We start from the raw sequence: 20,363 nt of genomic DNA on the forward strand, positions 1-20,363 counted from the left end.
TCCTCTCCTTCCTTTATCCCCAGGAGCTGGAAGCCCAGCGGCAGCAGCAGCAGCAGCAGCAGCAAAAGCAGCCAAGTACGGTAAGATGGCCCTCTCCTCCTTCAGTGCATGCAGCACCATGAAGGGTCCAGTCCTCCCTTTGTTATGGCCACAGAGTTGCCCTTGTCACCCAGACTTGTATTCTCATCCCAAACAATGCCAGGCTTGTTTGACAGAATCTCTTCTCTGTAAGACCATGCTGAATGCCATGCTGCCATCCTTAATACTGTCCTGACTGCAATCTGTGTCAGCCTTCCATGACTTTACCCGGGATCGATGTCAGGCTACCTGGCCTATAGCTACCCAGCTCGTCCCACCTGCCCGTTTGAATACTGGCGCACACTGGCATTTTTCTAGTCTTCTGGGACTTGCCCAGGTTTGAAGATGTATTGCAACATCAACAGCTCTGGGACCTCCTCGGCCAGCTCTTTTACACTCTTGGGTGTATGTTATCCAATCTGACAGATTTGTATAACTTTAGCAGTTGCTTTTTAACACCCTCCCTAGTTCCTGCTGGAGAAGATGGTTCGTCCCCCTGGAGAATGAATCCCTATCCCATCGGACTGACCCTCTCGTATAGGGCTGAGAGGAACAGGCAGGATGGCGCAGGATGTTTACAGTGTGTCTGACGTGACGGGAGCGCACAGCAGCAGAATTGCACTGGCCCGGCTGCGCTGGCACTTAGAGTTTGCATTGACTGGGACTGGGTTTCTCTCCTTTAACTCTGCAGGCGCGGCTGGTGTTGGAGGCCTGGTGCCCGGTGTCGGCGGTGTCCCTGGCGTGGTGCCCGGTGTCGGCGGTATCCCTGGTGTCGGCGGTGTCCCTGGCGTGGTGCCCGGTGTCGGCGGTATCCCAGGAGTTGGAGGTGAAGTTGCATGATTGGCCCTGTCGATGGGCCTGTGGGGTTGTGTTCTGCCCATCTCAGAGCCCTGACTCTCTCTCTACTGTGTCCCAAACAGCTGGAATACCAGCGGGAGCGGCAGCAGCAGCAGCAGCAAAAGCCGCCAAGTACGGTAAGCTGGCTCCCTCCCGCTTCTCCCTCCATGCAGCCCATAGTGATGGGGTGCCCGCCTGTCACTCCTGGAACCATGTAGCTCCTGGGGTCCGAGCCCAGAGACCGTCTGTCCCTTTGGGAGTGATCAGCAGAGCCACTGGCATGTCTGGGAAGTACTCACATCCCTCCCCTCCCCGTTCCCCCAGGAGCTTCACCCTGTCCTGCAGCACATGGCAGAGAGCTCCTGCCTTAGGTCCACTGGCGATGGGGGGCAGGGTGGGCAGCGAGCGAGCTGGGAGCCCAGCTCCGGCTACAAGCCAGGCTCCCTGCAGCCAGCAGAGAGCGTGGGGAAGCCTAGGACAGTGTGATGGCACAGAGCGCGTTCCCCTGTCACTCTGGGCAGGCTGCTGCCCCGTGGCTCAGCTTAGAGGGCTGCGGGCGAAGCTGTTTGGGATGTGCAGGTCAGTGAATTCCCAGAGCCCCTCGCCAGGGCCTGGGTGTCACAGAGTCTCCGGGCGATGCTCTGGGACTGCTCCCCACAAAGCCAGGCAGGACTTTGGGGAGCCTCCTCTCCCTTGGAGCAGACTGTCTGCAGGGCAGGAAGCTCACACGTAGCATTCAGCATGTGCCTCTCCATTCGCTTCCCACAGCGAGGCCACCCAGTCGGGGTCCTGGGGAAGCCAGAGGGTCCTGCACCCCCACCTTGCAGTCAGACGTGACTCTCAGCCAGCCAGTAAAACAGAGGTTTATTTAGATGACAGGAACACAGTCCAAGACAGGTCTTGCCAGTACACACAGTGGCATTTTTCTAGTCTTCTGGGACTTGCCCAGGTTTGAAGATGTATTGCAACATCAACAGCTCTGGGACCTCCTCGGCCAGCTCTTTTACACTCTTGGGTTATGTTATCCAATCTGACAGATTTGTATAACTTTAGCAGTTGCTTTTTAACACCCTCCCTAGTTCCTGCTGGAGAAGATGGTTCGTCCCCCTGGAGAATGAATCCCTATCCCATCGGACTGACCCTCTCGTGTAGGGCTGAGAGGAACAGGCAGGATGGCGCAGGATGTTTACAGTGTGTCTGACGTGACGGGAGCGCACAGCAGCAGAATTGCACTGGCCCGGCTGCGCTGGCACTTAGAGTTTGCATTGACTGGGACTGGGTTTCTCTCCTTTAACTCTGCAGGCGCGGCTGGTGTTGGAGGCCTGGTGCCCGGTGTCGGAGGTGTCCCTGGCGTGGTGCCCGGTGTCGGCGGTATCCCTGGTGTCGGCGGTGTCCCTGGCGTGGTGCCCGGTGTCGGCGGTATCCCAGGAGTTGGAGGTGAAGTTGCATGATTGGCCCTGTCGATGGGCCTGTGGGGTTGTGTTCTGCCCATCTCAGAGCCCTGACTCTCTCTCTACTGTGTCCCAAACAGCTGGAATACCAGCGGGAGCGGCAGCAGCAGCAGCAGCAAAAGCCGCCAAGTACGGTAAGCTGGCTCCCTCCCGCTTCTCCCTCCATGCAGCCCATAGTGATGGGGTGCCCGCCTGTCACTCCTGGAACCATGTAGCTCCTGGGGTCCGAGCCCAGAGACCGTCTGTCCCTTTGGGAGCGATCAGCAGAGCCACTGGCATGTCTGGGAAGTACTCACATCCCTCCCCTCCCCGTTCCCCCGGGAGCTTCACCCTGTCCTGCAGCACATGGCAGAGAGCTCCTGCCTTAGGCCCACTGGCGATGGGGGGCAGTGTGGGCAGCGAGCGAGCTGGGAGCCCAGCTCCGGCTACAAGCCAGGCTCCCTGCAGCCAGCAGAGAGCGTGGGGAAGCCTAGGACAGTGTGATGGCACAGAGCGCGTTCCCCTGTCACTCTGGGCAGGCTGCTGCCCCCTGGCTCAGCTTAGAGGGCTGCGGGCGAAGCTGTTTGGGATGTGAATTCCCAGAGCCCCTCGCCAGGGCCTGGGTGTCACAGAGTCCCCGGGCGATGCTCTGGGACTGCTCCTCACAAAGCCAGGCAGGACTTTGGGGAGCCTCCTCTCCCTTGGAGCAGCCTGTCTGCAGGGCAGGAAGCTCACACGTAGCATTCAGCATGTGCCTCTCCATTCGCTTCCCAAAGCGAGTCCACCCAGTCGGGGTCCTGGGGAAGCCAGAGGGTCCTGCACCCCCACCTTGCAGTCAGACGCGACTCTCAGCCAGCCAGTAAGACAGAGGTTTATTTAGATGACAGGAACACAGTCCAAAACAGGTCTTGCCAGTACACACAACAAGACCCCCCCTTAGTTAGGTCCATCTGGGGCCCCAGGGAGGCCACAGCCCCGCTGGGAGGCCCGAGCCTCCTCGGGGCTCCCCTCCATCTTCCAGCCAGCTTCCAAACTCCCAACCCCCCTCCAGCCCCTCCTCTCTGGGCTGTGTCTCTTCCCCAGGCCAGGAGCTCACCTGATCTCTCTGTCTCCAACACCTTTAGCATCCCCTTGCAGGGGGGAAGGGCCTGGCCATTAGTTGCCAGGCGACAGAGGGTCGGCCAGAGCTGAGCCCCCCCCCCCAGTATTCAGAGGGAACATTAAAACCAGTCCCACTTCCTCACTGTGGGGCATGATCTTTTCAGCTCCATCATCAGCCTATGTGAATCCACTTCATACATAACGGCCTCAGTTCCCAGTCCATCAAGCGCACGCTGCAGCATGCAAGAAGGGAGAGAAGGGCCACCTGGTCCCACAGGGACCTATCGCCAGCAATGTAAATCAATGTCCCCCTCCCCCCGCACTTTACCTTAGTCTGGGGCCGAGTTCTGAGGATCTGGGAGTGACGACTGGCCCCCGTTGGCCTCCTGCTTTGTCTGCACTCTGACCCGGCACCATGAAGGCGCCAGTCCCCCTTTGTTATGGCCACATAGTTGCCTTTGTCTCCCCAACTGTATTCTCCTCACATGCTAAGACCATGCTGAATGCCATGCTGCCAGTCTTAATACTGTCCTGACTGCAATCTGTGTCAGCCTTCCATGACTTTACCCGGGATCGATGTCAGGCTACCTGGCCTATAGCTACCCAGGTCGTCCCACTTGCCCGTTTGAATACTGGCGCACACTGGCATTTTTCTAGTCTTCTGGGACTTGCCCAGGTTTGATGATGTATTGCAACATCAACAGCTCTGGGACCTCCTCGGCCAGCTCTTTTACACTCTTGGGTGTATGTTATCCAATCTGACAGATTTGTATAACTTTAGCAGTTGCTTTTTAACACCCTCCCTAGTTCCTGCTGGAGAAGATGGTTCGTCCCCCTGGAGAATGAATCCCTATCCCATCGGACTGACCCTCTCGTGTAGGGCTGAGAGGAACAGGCAGGATGGCGCAGGATGTTTACAGTGTGTCTGACGTGACGGGAGCGCACAGCAGCAGAATTGCACTGGCCCGGCTGCGCTGGCACTTAGAGTTTGCATTGACTGGGACTGGGTTTCTCTCCTTTAACTCTGCAGGCGCGGCTGGTGTTGGAGGCCTGGTGCCCGGTGTCGGAGGTGTCCCTGGCGTGGTGCCCGGTGTCGGCGGTATCCCTGGTGTCGGCGGTGTCCCTGGCGTGGTGCCCGGTGTCGGCGGTATCCCAGGAGTTGGAGGTGAAGTTGCATGATTGGCCCTGTCGATGGGCCTGTGGGGTTGTGTTCTGCCCATCTCAGAGCCCTGACTCTCTCTCTACTGTGTCCCAAACAGCTGGAATACCAGCGGGAGCGGCAGCAGCAGCAGCAGCAAAAGCCGCCAAGTACGGTAAGCTGGCTCCCTCCCGCTTCTCCCTCCATGCAGCCCATAGTGATGGGGTGCCCGCCTGTCACTCCTGGAACCATGTAGCTCCTGGGGTCCGAGCCCAGAGACCGTCTGTCCCTTTGGGAGCGATCAGCAGAGCCACTGGCATGTCTGGGAAGTACTCACATCCCTCCCCTCCCCGTTCCCCCGGGAGCTTCACCCTGTCCTGCAGCACATGGCAGAGAGCTCCTGCCTTAGGTCCACTGGCGAAGGGGGGCAGTGTGGGCAGCGAGCGAGCTGGGAGCCCAGCTCCGGCTACAAGCCAGGCTCCCTGCAGCCAGCAGAAAGTGTGGGGAAGCCTAGGACAGTGTGATGGCACAGAGCGCGTTCCCCTGTCACTCTGGGCAGGCTGCTGCCTCGTGGCTCAGTTTGGAGGGCTGCGGGCGAAGCCCTTTGGAATGTGCAGGTCAGTGAATTCCCAGAGCCCCTCGCCAGGGCCCGGGTGTCACAGATTCCTCAGGGTGAAACCTGGACCTGGGATACTGCTGAGCCCTCTGTCTCACCAACCTGGACTCCCTGTCACACTGTGACGCTGTGACAAGCTGCAAATCTCTCCAGGTACTACACTTACACAGACATCCACGGGCAGGGACACACCCAGCTGACTTACTTGAATGCTTTTGCCAGCCACTCACTAACCAACAAGAGGGGCTCCAGCCAATTCCCGCAGCTCCGCAGCCTAGGACCCCAGGGCTGTACTGTTCTGCCCTGGTCAGAAGCCTGAGCCGTGTAAGTTCATTACCCAGTCCACCCATCCCTCAATGCAGAGAGGACACACACCAGCTTTTGTAAACTGAGCTGAGATTTCCCAAGCACTTCAACCAAAACACACTGTTTTAGGTAAAATATAAAACAGATTTATTAACGACAGACAGAGATATTTCAAGTGATTATAAGTAGTAAGCGTCGAGATCAAAGTTGGTTACCTAAGAAATAAAAATAGAAGTGCAATCTGAGTTCTATACACTAGATAGGATTTGAATCAAGCATTGTCTCACCCTAATGGTATAGTTCCTTCATACACAGCCTGGGATTCCTCTCTTCAGCCTGAGAGCACCTCCCCTGTTCAAAGGCTTTGTTCTCCAGACATGTTTCCAGGTGTTGAGTTGTGAAGGGAGTGAGGCCAAGTGATGATGTCACTTTTCCTCCTTTATAGGTTCTTCCAGCTTGCTGGGAAAATCTTTTGCTATGACCTGAGTCAAAATGTGTCCATTGTTTACGAGCTCCGTCTGAGAATCTTCATTGTACACAGATCCTGTGATAGCCCTTGGTAGCGTGGATTCCCCTTAATGAGCCTGTGATGGGTTTGGTCACAGAGACTCCTCGAGACTGTCGAGCTGGGATACACTGAGAACATGCCTCCTGCCAGAACAGGCCCCCCTCCACTCCTGTCTTGCTGAGTTGGACACTCTAGTCAGCTCCAGCATAGAGCCAGAGCTTGGGCCACACCTGTCTGCAGTTCACTGAAACTGAGATTCACTCAGCCCAGGGGCTTCTTAGTTAACAGGGACTTTCCCAGCACCCAGTGTTCAGCCTTTTTGGGAGCCTGAACCCAGTTTTACTCTGTATAAAGCTTATACAGGGTAAAGTGATAAATTGTTCGCCCTCTATAACACTGATAGAGAGGTATGCACAGCTGTGTGCTCCCCCAGGTATTAATCACTTACTCTGGGTTTATCAATAAACAAAAGTGATTTTATTAAGTATTAAAAAGTAGGATTGAAGTGGTTTCAAGTAATAACAGACAGAACAAAGTTAGTCACCAAGCAAAATAAAACAAAAACACGCAAGTCTAAGCCTAATACATTAAGAAACTGATTACAGGTAATAGCTCACCCTGAGAGATGGTCCAATGAGCTTCTTTCACAGGCTAGAATCCTTCCTAGTCTGGGTCCAGTTCTTCTCCTGGTACAATCCTTTTTAGTTTCAGCAGCCATCTCAGGTGGTACGCAGGGGTTTTCTCATGACTGGCAGCCTCCTTTGTCCTGTTCCACCCCCTTTCATAGCTTTGGCACAAGGCAGGAATCTTTTGTCTCTCTGGGTCCCCACCCCTCCTTCTAAATGGAAAAGTACCAGATTTAAGATGGATTTTGTTATCCGGTGACATGGTCACATGTCACTGTAATACCCCTAGTCTCCATTACCCGTGGGCTGACCCACACATACACATGAAGGCTTTCACATAACTAAGGCCATTTACAACTGATTCTTGCTGGAGCACCCATGATGGCCTCCACTTAATATGTATACATCAGTGATACAAGTCTATATCTTATTCTCCTAACTCTAGATGTAGAAATAAGACATGCAAACAAATAGGATGAACTCATTTAGTAGATTACAAGCTTTCTAATGACACCATACAGGGGGTATTTAGTGTAAAGCATATTCCAGTTATGTCATATTCATAAGCATATTTCCATAAAGCATATGGAGTGCAACATCACACCCTGCTCCTGAACTTCCTGCCAGTGTCTTGGACTCTTGATTGCGGAGGCAGAACATGTAAAATCCCTGTTCGCCTCTGGGCATCAATTTCTTTGTCTTTTAAGTCCAGGGTTTGCTGGTGGGCGGTGTTTTCTTTGTCAGCCTCCAGCTGCCTGAGTTCATACATAAGGATCTTAGTTCCCAGCCCATCAAAAGCACTCTGCACCATGAAAGCAGGGAGAGAAGGGCTATGGGGAATTCCTGGTATAGAGGGAATCCGTGTGGTGCAAGGTTGGCTGAGTTGACGCTGCTGCCCCCAACCGACTCTGCCATTTAGTGCTGGGCGAGGCAGGGGGGGCGTGTTGGGGGAGAAGATGTAGTGCCCATCTTTAAAAAAGGGAAGAAGGAAGATACAGGGAACTACAGGCCAGTCAGTCTCACCTCAGTCCCTGAAAAAATCATGGAACAGGTCCTCAAGGAATCAATTCTGAACCACTTAAAGGAGGGGAAAGTGATCAGGAACAGCCAGCATGGATTCACCAAGGGCAAGTCATACCTGACTAACCTAATTGCCTTCTATGATGAGTTAACCGGCTCTGTGGATGAGGGGAAAGCAGAGGATGTGCTATTTCTTGACTTTAGCAAAGCTTTTGATACAGTCTCCCACAGTATTCTTGCCAGCAAGTTAAATAAGTATGGGCTGGATGAATGGACGGTAAGGTGGATAGAAAACTGGCTAGGTGGTCGGGCTCAACGGGTAGTGATCAATGGTTCCATGTCTAGTTGGCAGCCGGTATCAAGTGGAGTGCCCCAAGGATCGGTGCTGGGGCCAGTTTTGTTCAATATCTTCATTAACGATCTGGAGGATGGTGTGGACTGCACCCTTAGCAAGTTTGGAGATGACACTAAACTGGGAGGAGTGGTTGATACGCTGGAGGGTAGGGATAGGATACAGAGGGACCTAGACAAATTAGAGGATTGGGCCAAAAGAAATATGATGAGGTTCAACAAGGAAAAGTGCAGAGTCCTGCACTTAGGACGGAAGAATCCCATGCACTGCTACAGACTAGGGACCGAATGGCTGGGCAGCAGTTCTGCAGAAAAGGACCTAGGGGTTACGGTGGACGAAAAGCTGAATATGAGTCAACAGTGTGCCCTTGTTGCCAAGAAGGCTAATGGCATTTTGGGTTGTATAAGTAGGGGCATTTCCAGCAGATCGAGGGATGTGATCATTCCCCTCTATTCAGCACTGGTGAGGCCTCATTTGGAGTACTGTGTCCAGTTTTGGGCCCCACACTACAAGAAGGATGTGGATAAATTGGAGAGAGTCCAGCGGAGGGCAACAAAAATGATTAGGGGGCTGGAGCACATGACTTATGAGGAGAGGCTGAGGAACTGGGATTGTTTAGCCTGCAGAAGAGAAGAATGAGGGGGGATTTGATAGCTGCTTTCAACTACCTGAAAGGGGGTTCCAAAGAGGATGGATCTAGACTGTTCTCAGTGGTAGAAGATGACAGAACAAGGAGTAATGGTCTCAAGTTGCAGTGGGGGAGGTTTAGGTTGGACATTAGGAAAAACTTTTTCACTAGGAGGGTGGTGAAGAACTGGAATGGGTTACCTAGGGAGGTGGTGGAATCTCCTTCCTTAGAGGTTTTTAAGGTCAGGCTTGACAAAGCCCTGGCTGGGATGATTTAGTTGGGTTTGGTCCTGCTTTGAGCAGGGGGTGGGACTAGATGACCTTCTGAGGTCCCTTCCAACCCTGAGATTCTATGATTCTATGAAAGGGGGTGTCAGGTGAAGGAGGGGAAGGGCACTTTGGGTGAGGGAGAGGAGAGGTGTGTTAGGCCGTAATGGGGATCTCAGGTGAAGGAGGGGAAGGGTTGTCAGGGAGAGGGGGGTGTGGGAGTGGAGGAGGGGGTGTCAGCAAGGGAGGGGAAAGGCAGCCAGAGGAAGGGAAGGGCATGTTGGGCTGGAGGAGGGGGTGTCAGATGGAGAAGGAGAGAGGGGGTCAAAGAGAGGGAAAGGAGGGCATCTCCCAGAGCTAGGTTCTGCTACAGATAATTTCCCACTGGCACCTGGTCCCCGAGGGACCTATCGCCAGCAATGTAAATTAAAATCCCCCCCACACCTTACCTTAGTCTGGGGCCGAGTTCTGAGGATCTGGGAGTGACGACTGGCCCCCGTTGGCCTCCTGCTTTGTCTGCACTCTGACCCGGCACCATGAAGGTGCCAGTCCCCCTTTGTTATGGCCACATAGTTGCCTTTGTCTCCCCAACTGTATTCTCCTCACATGCTAAGACCATGCTGAATGCCATGCTGCCAGTCTTAATACTGTCCTGACTGCAATCTGTGTCAGCCTTCCATGACTTTACCCGGGATCGATGTCAGGCTACCTGGCCTATAGCTACCCAGGTCGTCCCACCTGCCCGTTTGAATACTGGCGCACACTGGCATTTTTCTAGTCTTCTGGGACTTGCCCAGGTTTGAAGATGTATTGCAACATCAACAGCTCTGGGACCTCCTCGGCCAGCTCTTTTACACTCTTGGGTGTATGTTATCCAATCTGACAGATTTGTATAACTTTAGCAGTTGCTTTTTAACACCCTCCCTAGTTCCTGCTGGAGAAGATGGTTCGTCCCCCTGGAGAATGAATCCCTATCCCATCGGACTGACCCTCTCGTGTAGGGCTGAGAGGAACAGGCAGGATGGCGCAGGATGTTTACAGTGTGTCTGACGTGACGGGAGCGCACAGCAGCAGAATTGCACTGGCCCGGCTGCGCTGGCACTTAGAGTTTGCATTGACTGGGACTGGGTTTCTCTCCTTTAACTCTGCAGGCGCGGCTGGTGTTGGAGGCCTGGTGCCCGGTGTCGGCGGTATCCCTGGTGTCGGCGGTGTCCCTGGCGTGGTGCCCGGTGTCGGCGGTATCCCAGGAGTTGGAGGTGAAGTTGCATGATTGGCCCTGTCGATAGGCCTGTGAGGTTGTGTTCTGCCCATCTCAGAGCCCTGACTCTCTCTCTACTGTGTCCCAAACAGCTGGAATACCAGCGGGAGCAGCAGCAGCAGCAGCAGCAAAAGCCGCCAAGTACGGTAAGCTGGCTCCCTCCCGCTTCTCCCTCCATGCAGCCCATAGTGATGGGGTGCCCGCCTGTCACTCCTGGAACCATGTAGCTCCTGGGGTCCGAGCCCAGAGACCGTCTGTCCCTTTGGGAGTGATCAGCAGAGCCACTGGCATGTCTGGGAAGTACTCACATCCCTCCCCTCCCCGTTCCCCCAGGAGCTTCACCCTGTCCTGCAGCACATGGCAGAGAGCTCCTGCCTTAGGTCCACTGGCGATGGGGGGCAGGGTGGGCAGCGAGCGAGCTGGGAGCCCAGCTCTGGCTACAAGCCAGGCTCCCTGCAGCCAGCAGAGAGCGTGGGGAAGCCTAGGACAGTGTGATGGCACAGAGCGCGTTCCCCTGTCACTCTGGGCAGGCTGCTGCCCCGTGGCTCAGCTTAGAGGGCTGCGGGCGAAGCTGTTTGGGATGTGAATTCCCAGAGCCCCTCGCCAGGGCCTGGGGCATGATCTTTTCAGTTTGTCAAAGTCAGACTCAGGACTCACAATTTGTTAGACCACTCTGTTTTATTAGCACAGCCAGATAATGTGAGCACCATGCAAGACCCACACTACCTCATATTATACAGCTAAAAAGGGAGCAAACTTGACAAGATAACAAAGGGAGCAGAACTGACAAGTTTACTGCAGGCTAGACATACAGAGTTAATTTCCTTACTAACGTTTCACCATTACCTTATGTGGGCTCATTGTTTATGCCTTAATGTTTCTTCTCCTGACACCTGTATTTTAACATTCATTACTTTAAGGTAGAGAATCATAGATTATTAGGGACCTCAAGAGATCATTGAGTCCAACCTCTGGTCAAAGCAGGACCCATCCCTAAACGGCCCCCTCAAGGATTGAACTCACAATCCTGGGTTTAGCAGTCCAATGCTCAAACCACTGAGCTATTCCTCTCCCACCCAGCTACATGCAGACAGCAGTTCTTTAATCCTTTCTATTTTTACAATATAATTCATTCTACTTTCACAAGCTCCATCATCAGCCTGTGTGAATCCACTTCATTCATAACGGCCTCAGTTCCCAGTCCATCAAGCGCACGCTGCAGCATGCAAGAAGGGAGAGCAGGGCCATGGGGAATTCCTGGTGTAGGGGGAATCCATGTGGTGGAACGCTGGCTGAGTTGGCTCCGCTGATCTCAAGCCAGCTCTGCCATCTGGTGCTGGGTGAGGCAGGGAGCGTGCTGGGGGAGAGGAAAGGGAGTGTCAGGTGAAGTAGGGGAGGGGCACTTTGGGTGAGGGACAGGAGACGTGTGTCAAGGTGTAGGAGCGGAGGGCTGTCAATTGAAGGAGGGGAGGGATGGTCAGGGGGAGAGGCATGTTGGGGTGGAGGAAGGGGTGTCAGGTAGGGAGAAGAGGGGTGGTCAGGGCAAGGGAAGGGAGGGCATCTCCCAGAGCTAGGTTCTGCTACAGATAATTTCCCACTGACACCTGATCCCAGAGGGACCTATCGCCAGCAACGTAAATTAAAATCCCCCCTGCACCTTATGTTAGTCTGGGGCCAAGTGCCGAGGAGCTAGGAGTCACAACTGGCCCCTGTTGGCCTCCCGCTTTGTCTTCGCTCTGGCTGGGCACCGTGAAGGAGCCACACCTCTCTGTTAATAACCACAGAGTTGTCTTTGTCACCCAGACTTGTATTCTCCTCATAAACAATGCCAGGCTTGTTTGACAGAATCTCTTCTCTGTAAGGCCATGCTGCCATTCTTAATACTGTCCTGACTGCAATCTGTGTCAGCCTTCCATGACTTTACCCGGGATCGATGTCAGGCTACCTGGCCTATAGCTACCCAGGTCGTCCCACTTGCCCGTTTGAATACTGGCGCACACTGGCATTTTTCTAGTCTTCTGGGACTTGCCCAGGTTTGAAGATGTATTGCAACATCAACAGCTCTGGGACCTCCTCGGCCAGCTCTTTTACACTCTTGGGTGTATGTTATCCAATCTGACAGATTTGTATAACTTTAGCAGTTGCTTTTTAACACCCTCCCTAGTTCCTGCTGGAGAAGATGGTTCGTCCCCCTGGAGAATGAATCCCTATCCCATCGGACTGACCCTCTCGTGTAGGGCTGAGAGGAACAGGCAGGATGGCGCAGGATGTTTACAGTGTGTCTGACGTGACGGGAGCACACAGCAGCAGAATTGCACTGGCCCGGCTGTGCTGGCACTTAGAGTTTGCATTGACTGGGACTGGGTTTCTCTCCTTTAACTCTGCAGGCGCGGCTGGTGTTGGAGGCCTGGTGCCCGGTGTTGGTGGTGTCCCTGGCGTGGTGCCCGGTGTTGGCGGTATCCCTGGTGTGGTGCCTGGTGTCGGCGGTGTCCCAGGAGTTGGAGGTGAAGTTGCATGATTGGCCCTGTCGATGGGCCTGGGGGGTTGTGTTCTGCCCATCTCAGAGCCCTGACTCTCTCTCTACTGTGTCCCAAACAGCTGTAAGCCCGGCAGCAGCGGCAGCAGCGAAAGCAGCAGCGAAAGCAGCAGCATTCGGTGAGTGAGCTCCTCTTCTCTTACTGCTCTGCAACTATGCCCTTTCCCCCAGGGCTCCTCAGTTGCAGGGCAGAGTCCTTTTTGCTGGCATCTGTAGCCTCTGGCATCACTGGCATCTGTTAATTCAGACAGGCCATCGTGAGGAGGGTCGTCAGCATGGAGCACAGACGGAGACCAGTCCATGCTGCGCAGCAGGAGACGAGGGTCCCATGGCACAGGGGATCACCTGGTGGGGCGTGCTCAGCCTGCATTCCCCTTACATGTCTCTGATGCCACCAGGCACAGCCCAGGCCTTTGCAGACCTATCCCCGCTGTAACAGGATGTTAAACTATATTTTACTCTTTGGCCACTAGGTGGAGCCCTGTGTCACTTATCTTATCTGGGCTAAAGTCAGACAGAGCACTGAAAGCTCTTGTAATGAACGCATCTCCAGTGTCTCTCTCTCTGAAGGAAGTGCTGTAGCCAATCCATACCTGGTAGTAGGAACCCTGCAATTTTCCATCTACAACATGGTGTTGAAAGTAAACTAGCGCCAGAGGAGAAAAGAAACGGAAGGAAAATAGCAGCAAAAGTTGCAAACAGAAGCAACAAAGGTTGTGGGATCTCATCAACATGCCACTCTTCTCTGCCCTTCAGAATGGACAGATGGGAAGCCACATTTTTCAAGCTTTTGCATTGCTACAAGACTCCATAAGGAAACTGGGGGATATTCTAGTATCAGTGTTAATTGATGCTGTGGGAAGCAGACAGAGCATATCTTTAAATCTTTTACCTGTACTGCAGACAGTCACAGAGATGACTAGGAAATGGTTATAATAATAATAGGAGATCTACCAATCTCCTAGAGCTGGAAGGACCTTAAAAGGTCATTGAGTCCAGCCCCCTGCCTTCACCAGCAGGACCAAGTACTGATTTTTCCCTCAGATCCCTAAGTGGTCCCCTCAAGGATTGAACTCACAACCCTGGGTTTAGCAGGCCAATGCTCAAACCACTGAGCTATCCCTCCTTCTTATATTTGGTACGTACTATATACCTCAGAAAAATGTAATTTACAAAAGATCATGTTTCCACCAGAGAATTCAAGAACCAGGAGATAATGTTGAATGTTTTATAATAGCTCTGCATGTATTGGCTGACAACTGATTTTGGGAATGCGGAACATGAAAATATCAGAGACAGGCTGGTTATTGAGTCAACAGACAACTACAGCTACAGGAATGGCAATTAAAGACAGATTTAAACCTAGTCACAGCTACACAGAGAGCAAAGCAGGCTGAGCTTGTCAAAAAGTAGCACAAAAGGCAGGAGCAACTTGAAACATCTGAAAGTAGCTTAGAAGCTGTAAACAGACACAGCATGAGTTGAAAAAGGCACTACCACAAAAACCCTGAGGCTATGAGGGAGTCCCAGGGAAACTACAAAGCCTTTCAGACAGAATGTACAAACATGGACAAATTCATAGCCCCGCATAGTCAAAGGTGCAAGGTATAGTAAATGCACCTGTAAGTAATATGGACATTTTGTAACTGTTTGCCATACCAAGGCAGTCAGGGAGTTGACTAACATTCCAGACGATCAAGTGCCATTGTTAAAACAATCTATCACATGCGAGGACAGCCTGGATATTGAAACGGAATATTCATGGGGAGACTATTAACTTTAATATGAATTTAGGAGCAGATGTGACCATCATCTCAGAAGGGACTTACAATCCCCTTCTGCCCCTCCCAGAGGGGAAGTCCCTGACACAGCTCTGACTAGCCCTGGGGGTATTCGGAACTGCATGGGTCACTTCACCAGTAACACAAGACAAAAGCTGGGCATTGAGAGTGCGTGTGATCAAAGAGCAATAACCTTCTCAGCCGCAGCGTGGCAGCCATCACGGGTCTAGTGAGAAAGGTGGAAGAACTCAGAGGATTTGATGATATTGGACTTTAGAAAGAGATTCAGTACAAATAAACTTGAGACAATGGTAGATCATGCAGTGTACAGACACTCCTACCAGAGAGACCTTGGAAGAGACGAGCTGCAGATTTATGCAAATTCAGAGGACATCATTACCAGGTCATTGTGGACTATTTTTCCAGGTATATAGAAATAATGTAATTGAAAGACACAACATGTGTTATGGAGAAACAGAAATGCACTTTTGCTCACTTTGATATTCCAGAACAACTAGTGCACGACAATGGACCACAATTCACTGCAGCAGAATTTAAATCATTCTGAACTAAATATGATGGTGATCATATTACTAGTAGCAGGGGCGGCTCTAGGCATTTTGCCGCCCCAAGCACGGCAGGCAGGCTGCCTTCGGCGGCTTGCCTGCGAGAGGTCCCCAGTCCCGCAAATTCGGCGGCAGCCTGTGGGAGGTCTGCCAAAGCCGCGGGACCAGCGGACCCTCCACAGGCATGCCGCCGAAGGCAACCTGCCTGCCGCCCTCGTGGCGACTGGCAGAGCGCCCCCCGCGGCTTGCCACCCCAAGCACATGCTTGGTATGCTGGTGCCTGGAGCCGCCCCTGACTAGTAGCCCACATTACCAACAAGCAAATGGAGAGGCTGAGAGAGCTGTACAGACACCCAAGAAAATCCTAAGGCAGGAAGATCCATTCCTTGGTCTTCTGAACTACAGATCAATACCAATATTGGCTACTGGATATAGTCCAGCACAACTCCTTGTGAGAAGACAACTCAGAACTACTGCTCCAGCTTTGGAAAAGAATCAATCTCCAAAATGGCCAGACATGAAGACGGTAGCCAAATTGGATACAAAGGCAAAAAGAGCTTATGGAAAACTTTTACAACAGAAATCACTCTGGCACCTGCTGGGTCTAGAACCTGGAGGCCATGTTTGTGTCAAACAGGATGGAGAAAAAGGATGGACAACTCCAGCTGTTATATAAAAAAAGAGAATTCAGCCCCCAGATCATATGTGATTGAGACCAACAGTAGAGAATTCAACAGCTAGAAGCGATCAACATCTACATTTTGTTCCTCAGAAAGAACAATCAATGAGCAAATTCTACAGATGGCAGATGCAGAATAAGAAGACTCAAAGATTCCAAACTGACCAAAGACAGTTGTTGCAGCCAATGGACAGCCAGATGACCTAGTTGTTATGTATTCAGGTCATGTAATTAGAAAACCAGTACGATTTAGAGACACTAACAATCTGATCTGTACTGGTAGAAATGTAGAATTTAAAGGGGGAGATGTAATGAATGCTAAATTGTCCTATATTGATCACCCACGAGTTAGCGCTAGGTGTAACATCCTTATCTGATATCAGAGGGGTAGCCGTGTTAGTCTGGTTCTGTAGAAGCAGCAAAGAATCCTGTGGCACCTTATAGACTAACAGACGTTTTGCAGCATGAGCTATGCATCCGAAGAAGTGGGTATTCACCCACGAAAGCTCATGCTGCAAAACGTCTGTTAGTCTATAAGGTGCCACAGGATTCTTTGCTGATCCTTATCTGAGCAGGTCATAGCTAGAGCCAGAGAGTGCATTAAAGGATCTCATGGAAGAAACATCTCTGATGTGTCTCTCCAAGAAGGAAACTCTGTGGGCAGTCCATATCTGGTACAACAGTCTGACCTGCTAGTAGCAGCCTTGCACCCTACCATGTCCACAGAGTGCGTGACACCTGCCTCTGCCAGAGTGGGGCACATTGAGCATTGGGGCTGGGCACTTCACTGAGGCCCTGCTTCTTATGCATCACATGGGTGAATGGACGGACATGGAAAGGATAGTGGGTGGGTCTGTTGGGATGGCTGGATGGCCCCTATCGGAGCCGGACTCCCAGAGCAGGCAGTAAGATGCCTGCCTGGTCATGGGCTGAGAGGATAATGGGGGAGCGGATGGCAAACCAGGATCTCCATTCATCTCTCTCTAAAGCTAATGGCAGGGCACCCTTTACAGCCTCATCATGGGCCCCCGAGTAAAGGGGGATACAGTCCTGCTTCCTGCCCTGGCCTCACCACTGAACCTCTCAACAGGGGCTGGACGCATACCAGGTGTGGCACCTGGAGTTGGAGGCTTGGTGCCTGGTGTTGGTGGAGCCCTGGTGCCCGGCATTGGAGGTAACTATTGCTTTAACTGGGAGATACGACTTGCCACTTGGTCTGGGATCCTCACTGCTGCAGTGATCTGTAATGGCCACTGCAGGGGAAGGCTAAGAGTCCCATGATGCCCTGCTGCAATCTGGAGCATCCCCAGGTGCACCCCCCTTGTCCCTGCTGTGGGAGAGCATGCTGCAGGAACAGTGTTTTTCTGTGACGGTATATGCCCAGGTGTCCGTTGGATTCCATCCCTGGGGAATGCGTCGCCACCCGAGTCTCATTCTCCACACATTTCTGTCCCCAGGAGTCGTCAGTCCGGCAGCAGCAGCCAAAGCAGCGGCTAAAGCAGCCAAGTACGGTGAGTTGGCTCTTCCTCCTCGAGCTATCCCTGGCTCCCTGCGAGTCTCTGCAGGAGGGGGTCATGGCCAGAGCTGCGGCTTGGGGTTCCAGAATGTAGCACCCTCCCACTCAGAGCAGTCTGGTCCCTCTTGAGAAGGGGTGAGACCACTGCCTGAGCCACGTGTGAACAGACCAGAAGTAATGGTACATGCTGAGTGCAATCACCTTGCCAGCCCAGTTGAGGCAGAGATTCCTTTGTGGGGGGGGTGGTATGTATTGACCACAATGTATATGTAACCCACACACCTCCTGGACCACTTAGAGAGATTAATGAGTCTGTTCTACAGCCTCATGGCTTTTAGCTCATGCAGGGCCACATGGCTTTTAGCTCATGCAGTAGAGGCTCATGCACTAAGCTTCAGAGGCCCCAGATTTGATTCCGCTCACCGGCGAATGGGGTCTATCGGTGTTATATATGAGACATGGGCAACCCAGCTCCTCAGGTGAGTACTAGCCCAGGACGCATCGTGATGTCAGCTGGGAAACTCCTCTTCCCTGCACTGAGGGGTTGGTGGAGTCTGGAGAGCCCCTTAGGAAATAATGCAGCTAATTCCATCCACCCGTCCCCAAACACACATCCACTATCCATCCACGTGTCCCTAAACAAAACCCCCCACTATCCATCCACCCATCCCCAAACAATCCCATCCACTATCCATCCACCCATCCCCGAACAGTCCCATCCACCCGTCCCCAAACACACATCCACTATCCATCCACGTGTCCCTAAACAAACCCCCCCCACTATCCATCCACCCATCCCCGAACAGTCCCATCCACTATCCATCCACCCATCCCAAACAGACCCATCCACTATCCGTCCACCCATCCCAAACAGACCCATCCACTATCCATCCACCCGTCCCCAAACACACATCCACTATCCATCCACGCGTCCCTAAACAAAAACCCCCACTATCCATCCACCCATCCCCAAACAGTCCCATCCACTATCCGTCCACCCATCCCCAAACAGTCCCATCCACTATCCGTCCACCCATCCCAAACAGACCCATCCACTATCCGTCCACCCGTCCCCAAACACACATCCACTATCCATCCACGTGTCCCTAAACAAAAACCCCCCACTATCCATCCACCCATCCCCAAACAGTCCCATCCACTATCTATCCACCCATCCCAAACAAACCCATCCACTATCCGTCCACCCGTCCCCAAACAGACCCATCCACCCGTCCCCAAACAGACCCATCCACTATCCATCCACCCGTCCTCAAACACACATCCACTATCCATCCACGCGTCCCTAAATAAAAAAACCCCACTATCCATCCACCCATCCACAAACAGACCCATCCACTATCCATCCACCCGTCCCCAAACAGACCCATCCACTGTCCATCCACCCGTCCCCAAACAGACCCATCCACTATCCATCCCCCCTTCCCCAAACAGTCCCATCCACCCGTCCCCAAACAGACCCATCCACTATCCATCCACGCGTCCCTAAATAAACCCCCCCACTATCCATCCACCCATCCCCAAACAGACCCATCCACTATCCATCCACCCGTCCCCAAACAGACTCATCCACCCATCCCCAAACAGACCCATCCACTATCCATCCACCCGTCCTCAAACACACCCATCCACTATACATCCACCCGTCCCTAAATAAAAAATCCCCACTATCCATCCACCCATCCCCAAACAGACTCACCCACTATCCATCCACCCGTCCCCAAACAGACCCATCCACCCGTCCCCAAACAGACCCACCCACTATCCATCCACCCGTCCTCAAACACACATCCACTATCCATCCACGCGTCCCTAAATAAAACCCCCACACTATCCATCCACCCATCCCCAAACAGACTCACCCACTATTCATCCACCCCTCCCCAAACAGACCCACCCACTATCCATCCACCCGTCCTCAAACACACATCCACTATCCATCCACGCGTCCCTAAATAACCCCCCCCCCACTATCCATCCACCATTCCCCACACAGACCCATCCACTATCCATCCACCCATCCCCAAACAGTCCCATCCACTATCCATCCACCCATCCCAAACAGACCCATCCACTATCCATCCACCATTCCCCAAAAAGACCCATCCACTATCCATCCACCCATCCCAAACAGACCCATCCACTATCCGTCCACCCATCCCCAAACAGACCCATCCACCCGTCCCCAAACAGACCCACCCACTGTCCATCCAGCCATCCCCAAACAGACCCACCCACTATCCGTCCACCCATCCCCAAACAGACCCATCCACTATCCATCCACCCATCCCAAACAGACCCATCCACTATCCGTCCACCCGTCCCCAAACAGACCCATCCACTATCCATCCACCCGTCCTCAAACACACATCCACTATCCATCCACGCGTCCCTAAATAAACCCCCCCCACTATCCATCCACCCATCCCCAAACAGTCCCATCCACTATCCATCCACCCATCCCAAACAGACCCATCCACTATCCATCCACCATTCCCCAAACAGACCCATCCACTATCCATCCACCCATCCCAAACAGACCCATCCACCCGTCCCCAAACAGACCCATCCACTATCCATCCACCCATCCCAAACAGACCCATCCACTATCCGTCCACCCATCCCCAAACAGACCCACCCACTATCCGTCCACCTCCATACAGATTTCTCTCTCTCCTAATCAGTTCTTATACTGCACCCAGTGTTTTGCAATCTGAGCACTGCTCTCCGTTGCAATCCACCTGCATGCTATTTGAAGGCCCCACACTTTCTACCTACCTCAGTCTGTGCCATCTTCCATACCTTTATAGACCCTGCATTCCCAGACCACGGCTGCATTTCACATATCTAACTTTCTGCAGGAGCTGGCGGGGTCGGAGGCCTGGTGCCCGGTGGAGTCGGAGGTCTGGTGCCCGGTGGAGTCGGAGGTCTGGTGCCCGGTGGAGTTGGAGGCCTGGTGCCCGGTGGAGTCGGAGGCCTGGTGCCCGGTGGAGTCGGAGGCATCCCAGGTGCTGGCAGAGTTGGAGACAATCTCATTCTGTTCCAGTAGCGGATGAGGGTGTTGGACTCCCTGGTACCATACGATAGGGTTGGACAGTGATGT

General features: G+C 53.0%; 1 protein-coding gene across 8 annotated transcripts in view; it reads left to right on the forward strand.

The window, feature by feature from the left end:
* Window positions 1-20,363, forward strand: part of ELN (elastin) — a 91,112-nt gene that overhangs the window by 56,484 nt on the left and 14,265 nt on the right. For 4 of the 8 annotated variants that reach the window (XM_039508146.1, XM_039508141.1, XM_039508145.1 and 1 more), the window contains 14 exons: window positions 24-80; window positions 770-904; window positions 999-1,052; window positions 2,218-2,352; window positions 2,447-2,500; window positions 4,477-4,611; window positions 4,706-4,759; window positions 10,058-10,162; window positions 10,257-10,310; window positions 12,552-12,668; window positions 12,763-12,819; window positions 16,817-16,900; window positions 17,184-17,237; window positions 20,122-20,268. In XM_039508146.1, coding sequence (XP_039364080.1) covers window positions 24-80; window positions 770-904; window positions 999-1,052; window positions 2,218-2,352; window positions 2,447-2,500; window positions 4,477-4,611; window positions 4,706-4,759; window positions 10,058-10,162; window positions 10,257-10,310; window positions 12,552-12,668; window positions 12,763-12,819; window positions 16,817-16,900; window positions 17,184-17,237; window positions 20,122-20,268 — 1,242 coding nt within the window. Of the gene's footprint in view, window positions 1-23; window positions 81-769; window positions 905-998; window positions 1,053-2,217; window positions 2,353-2,446; window positions 2,501-4,476; window positions 4,612-4,705; window positions 4,760-10,057; window positions 10,163-10,256; window positions 10,311-12,551; window positions 12,669-12,762; window positions 12,820-16,816; window positions 16,901-17,183; window positions 17,238-20,121; window positions 20,334-20,363 lie in introns of all 8 variants that reach the window. The other 4 variants (XM_039508143.1, XM_039508142.1, XR_005590160.1 and 1 more) reach the window with 4 other exon arrangements.

This window comes from Mauremys reevesii, linkage group 20, assembly GCF_016161935.1.
Source record: "Mauremys reevesii isolate NIE-2019 linkage group 20, ASM1616193v1, whole genome shotgun sequence".
Classification (NCBI taxonomy): Eukaryota; Metazoa; Chordata; order Testudines; family Geoemydidae; genus Mauremys; species Mauremys reevesii.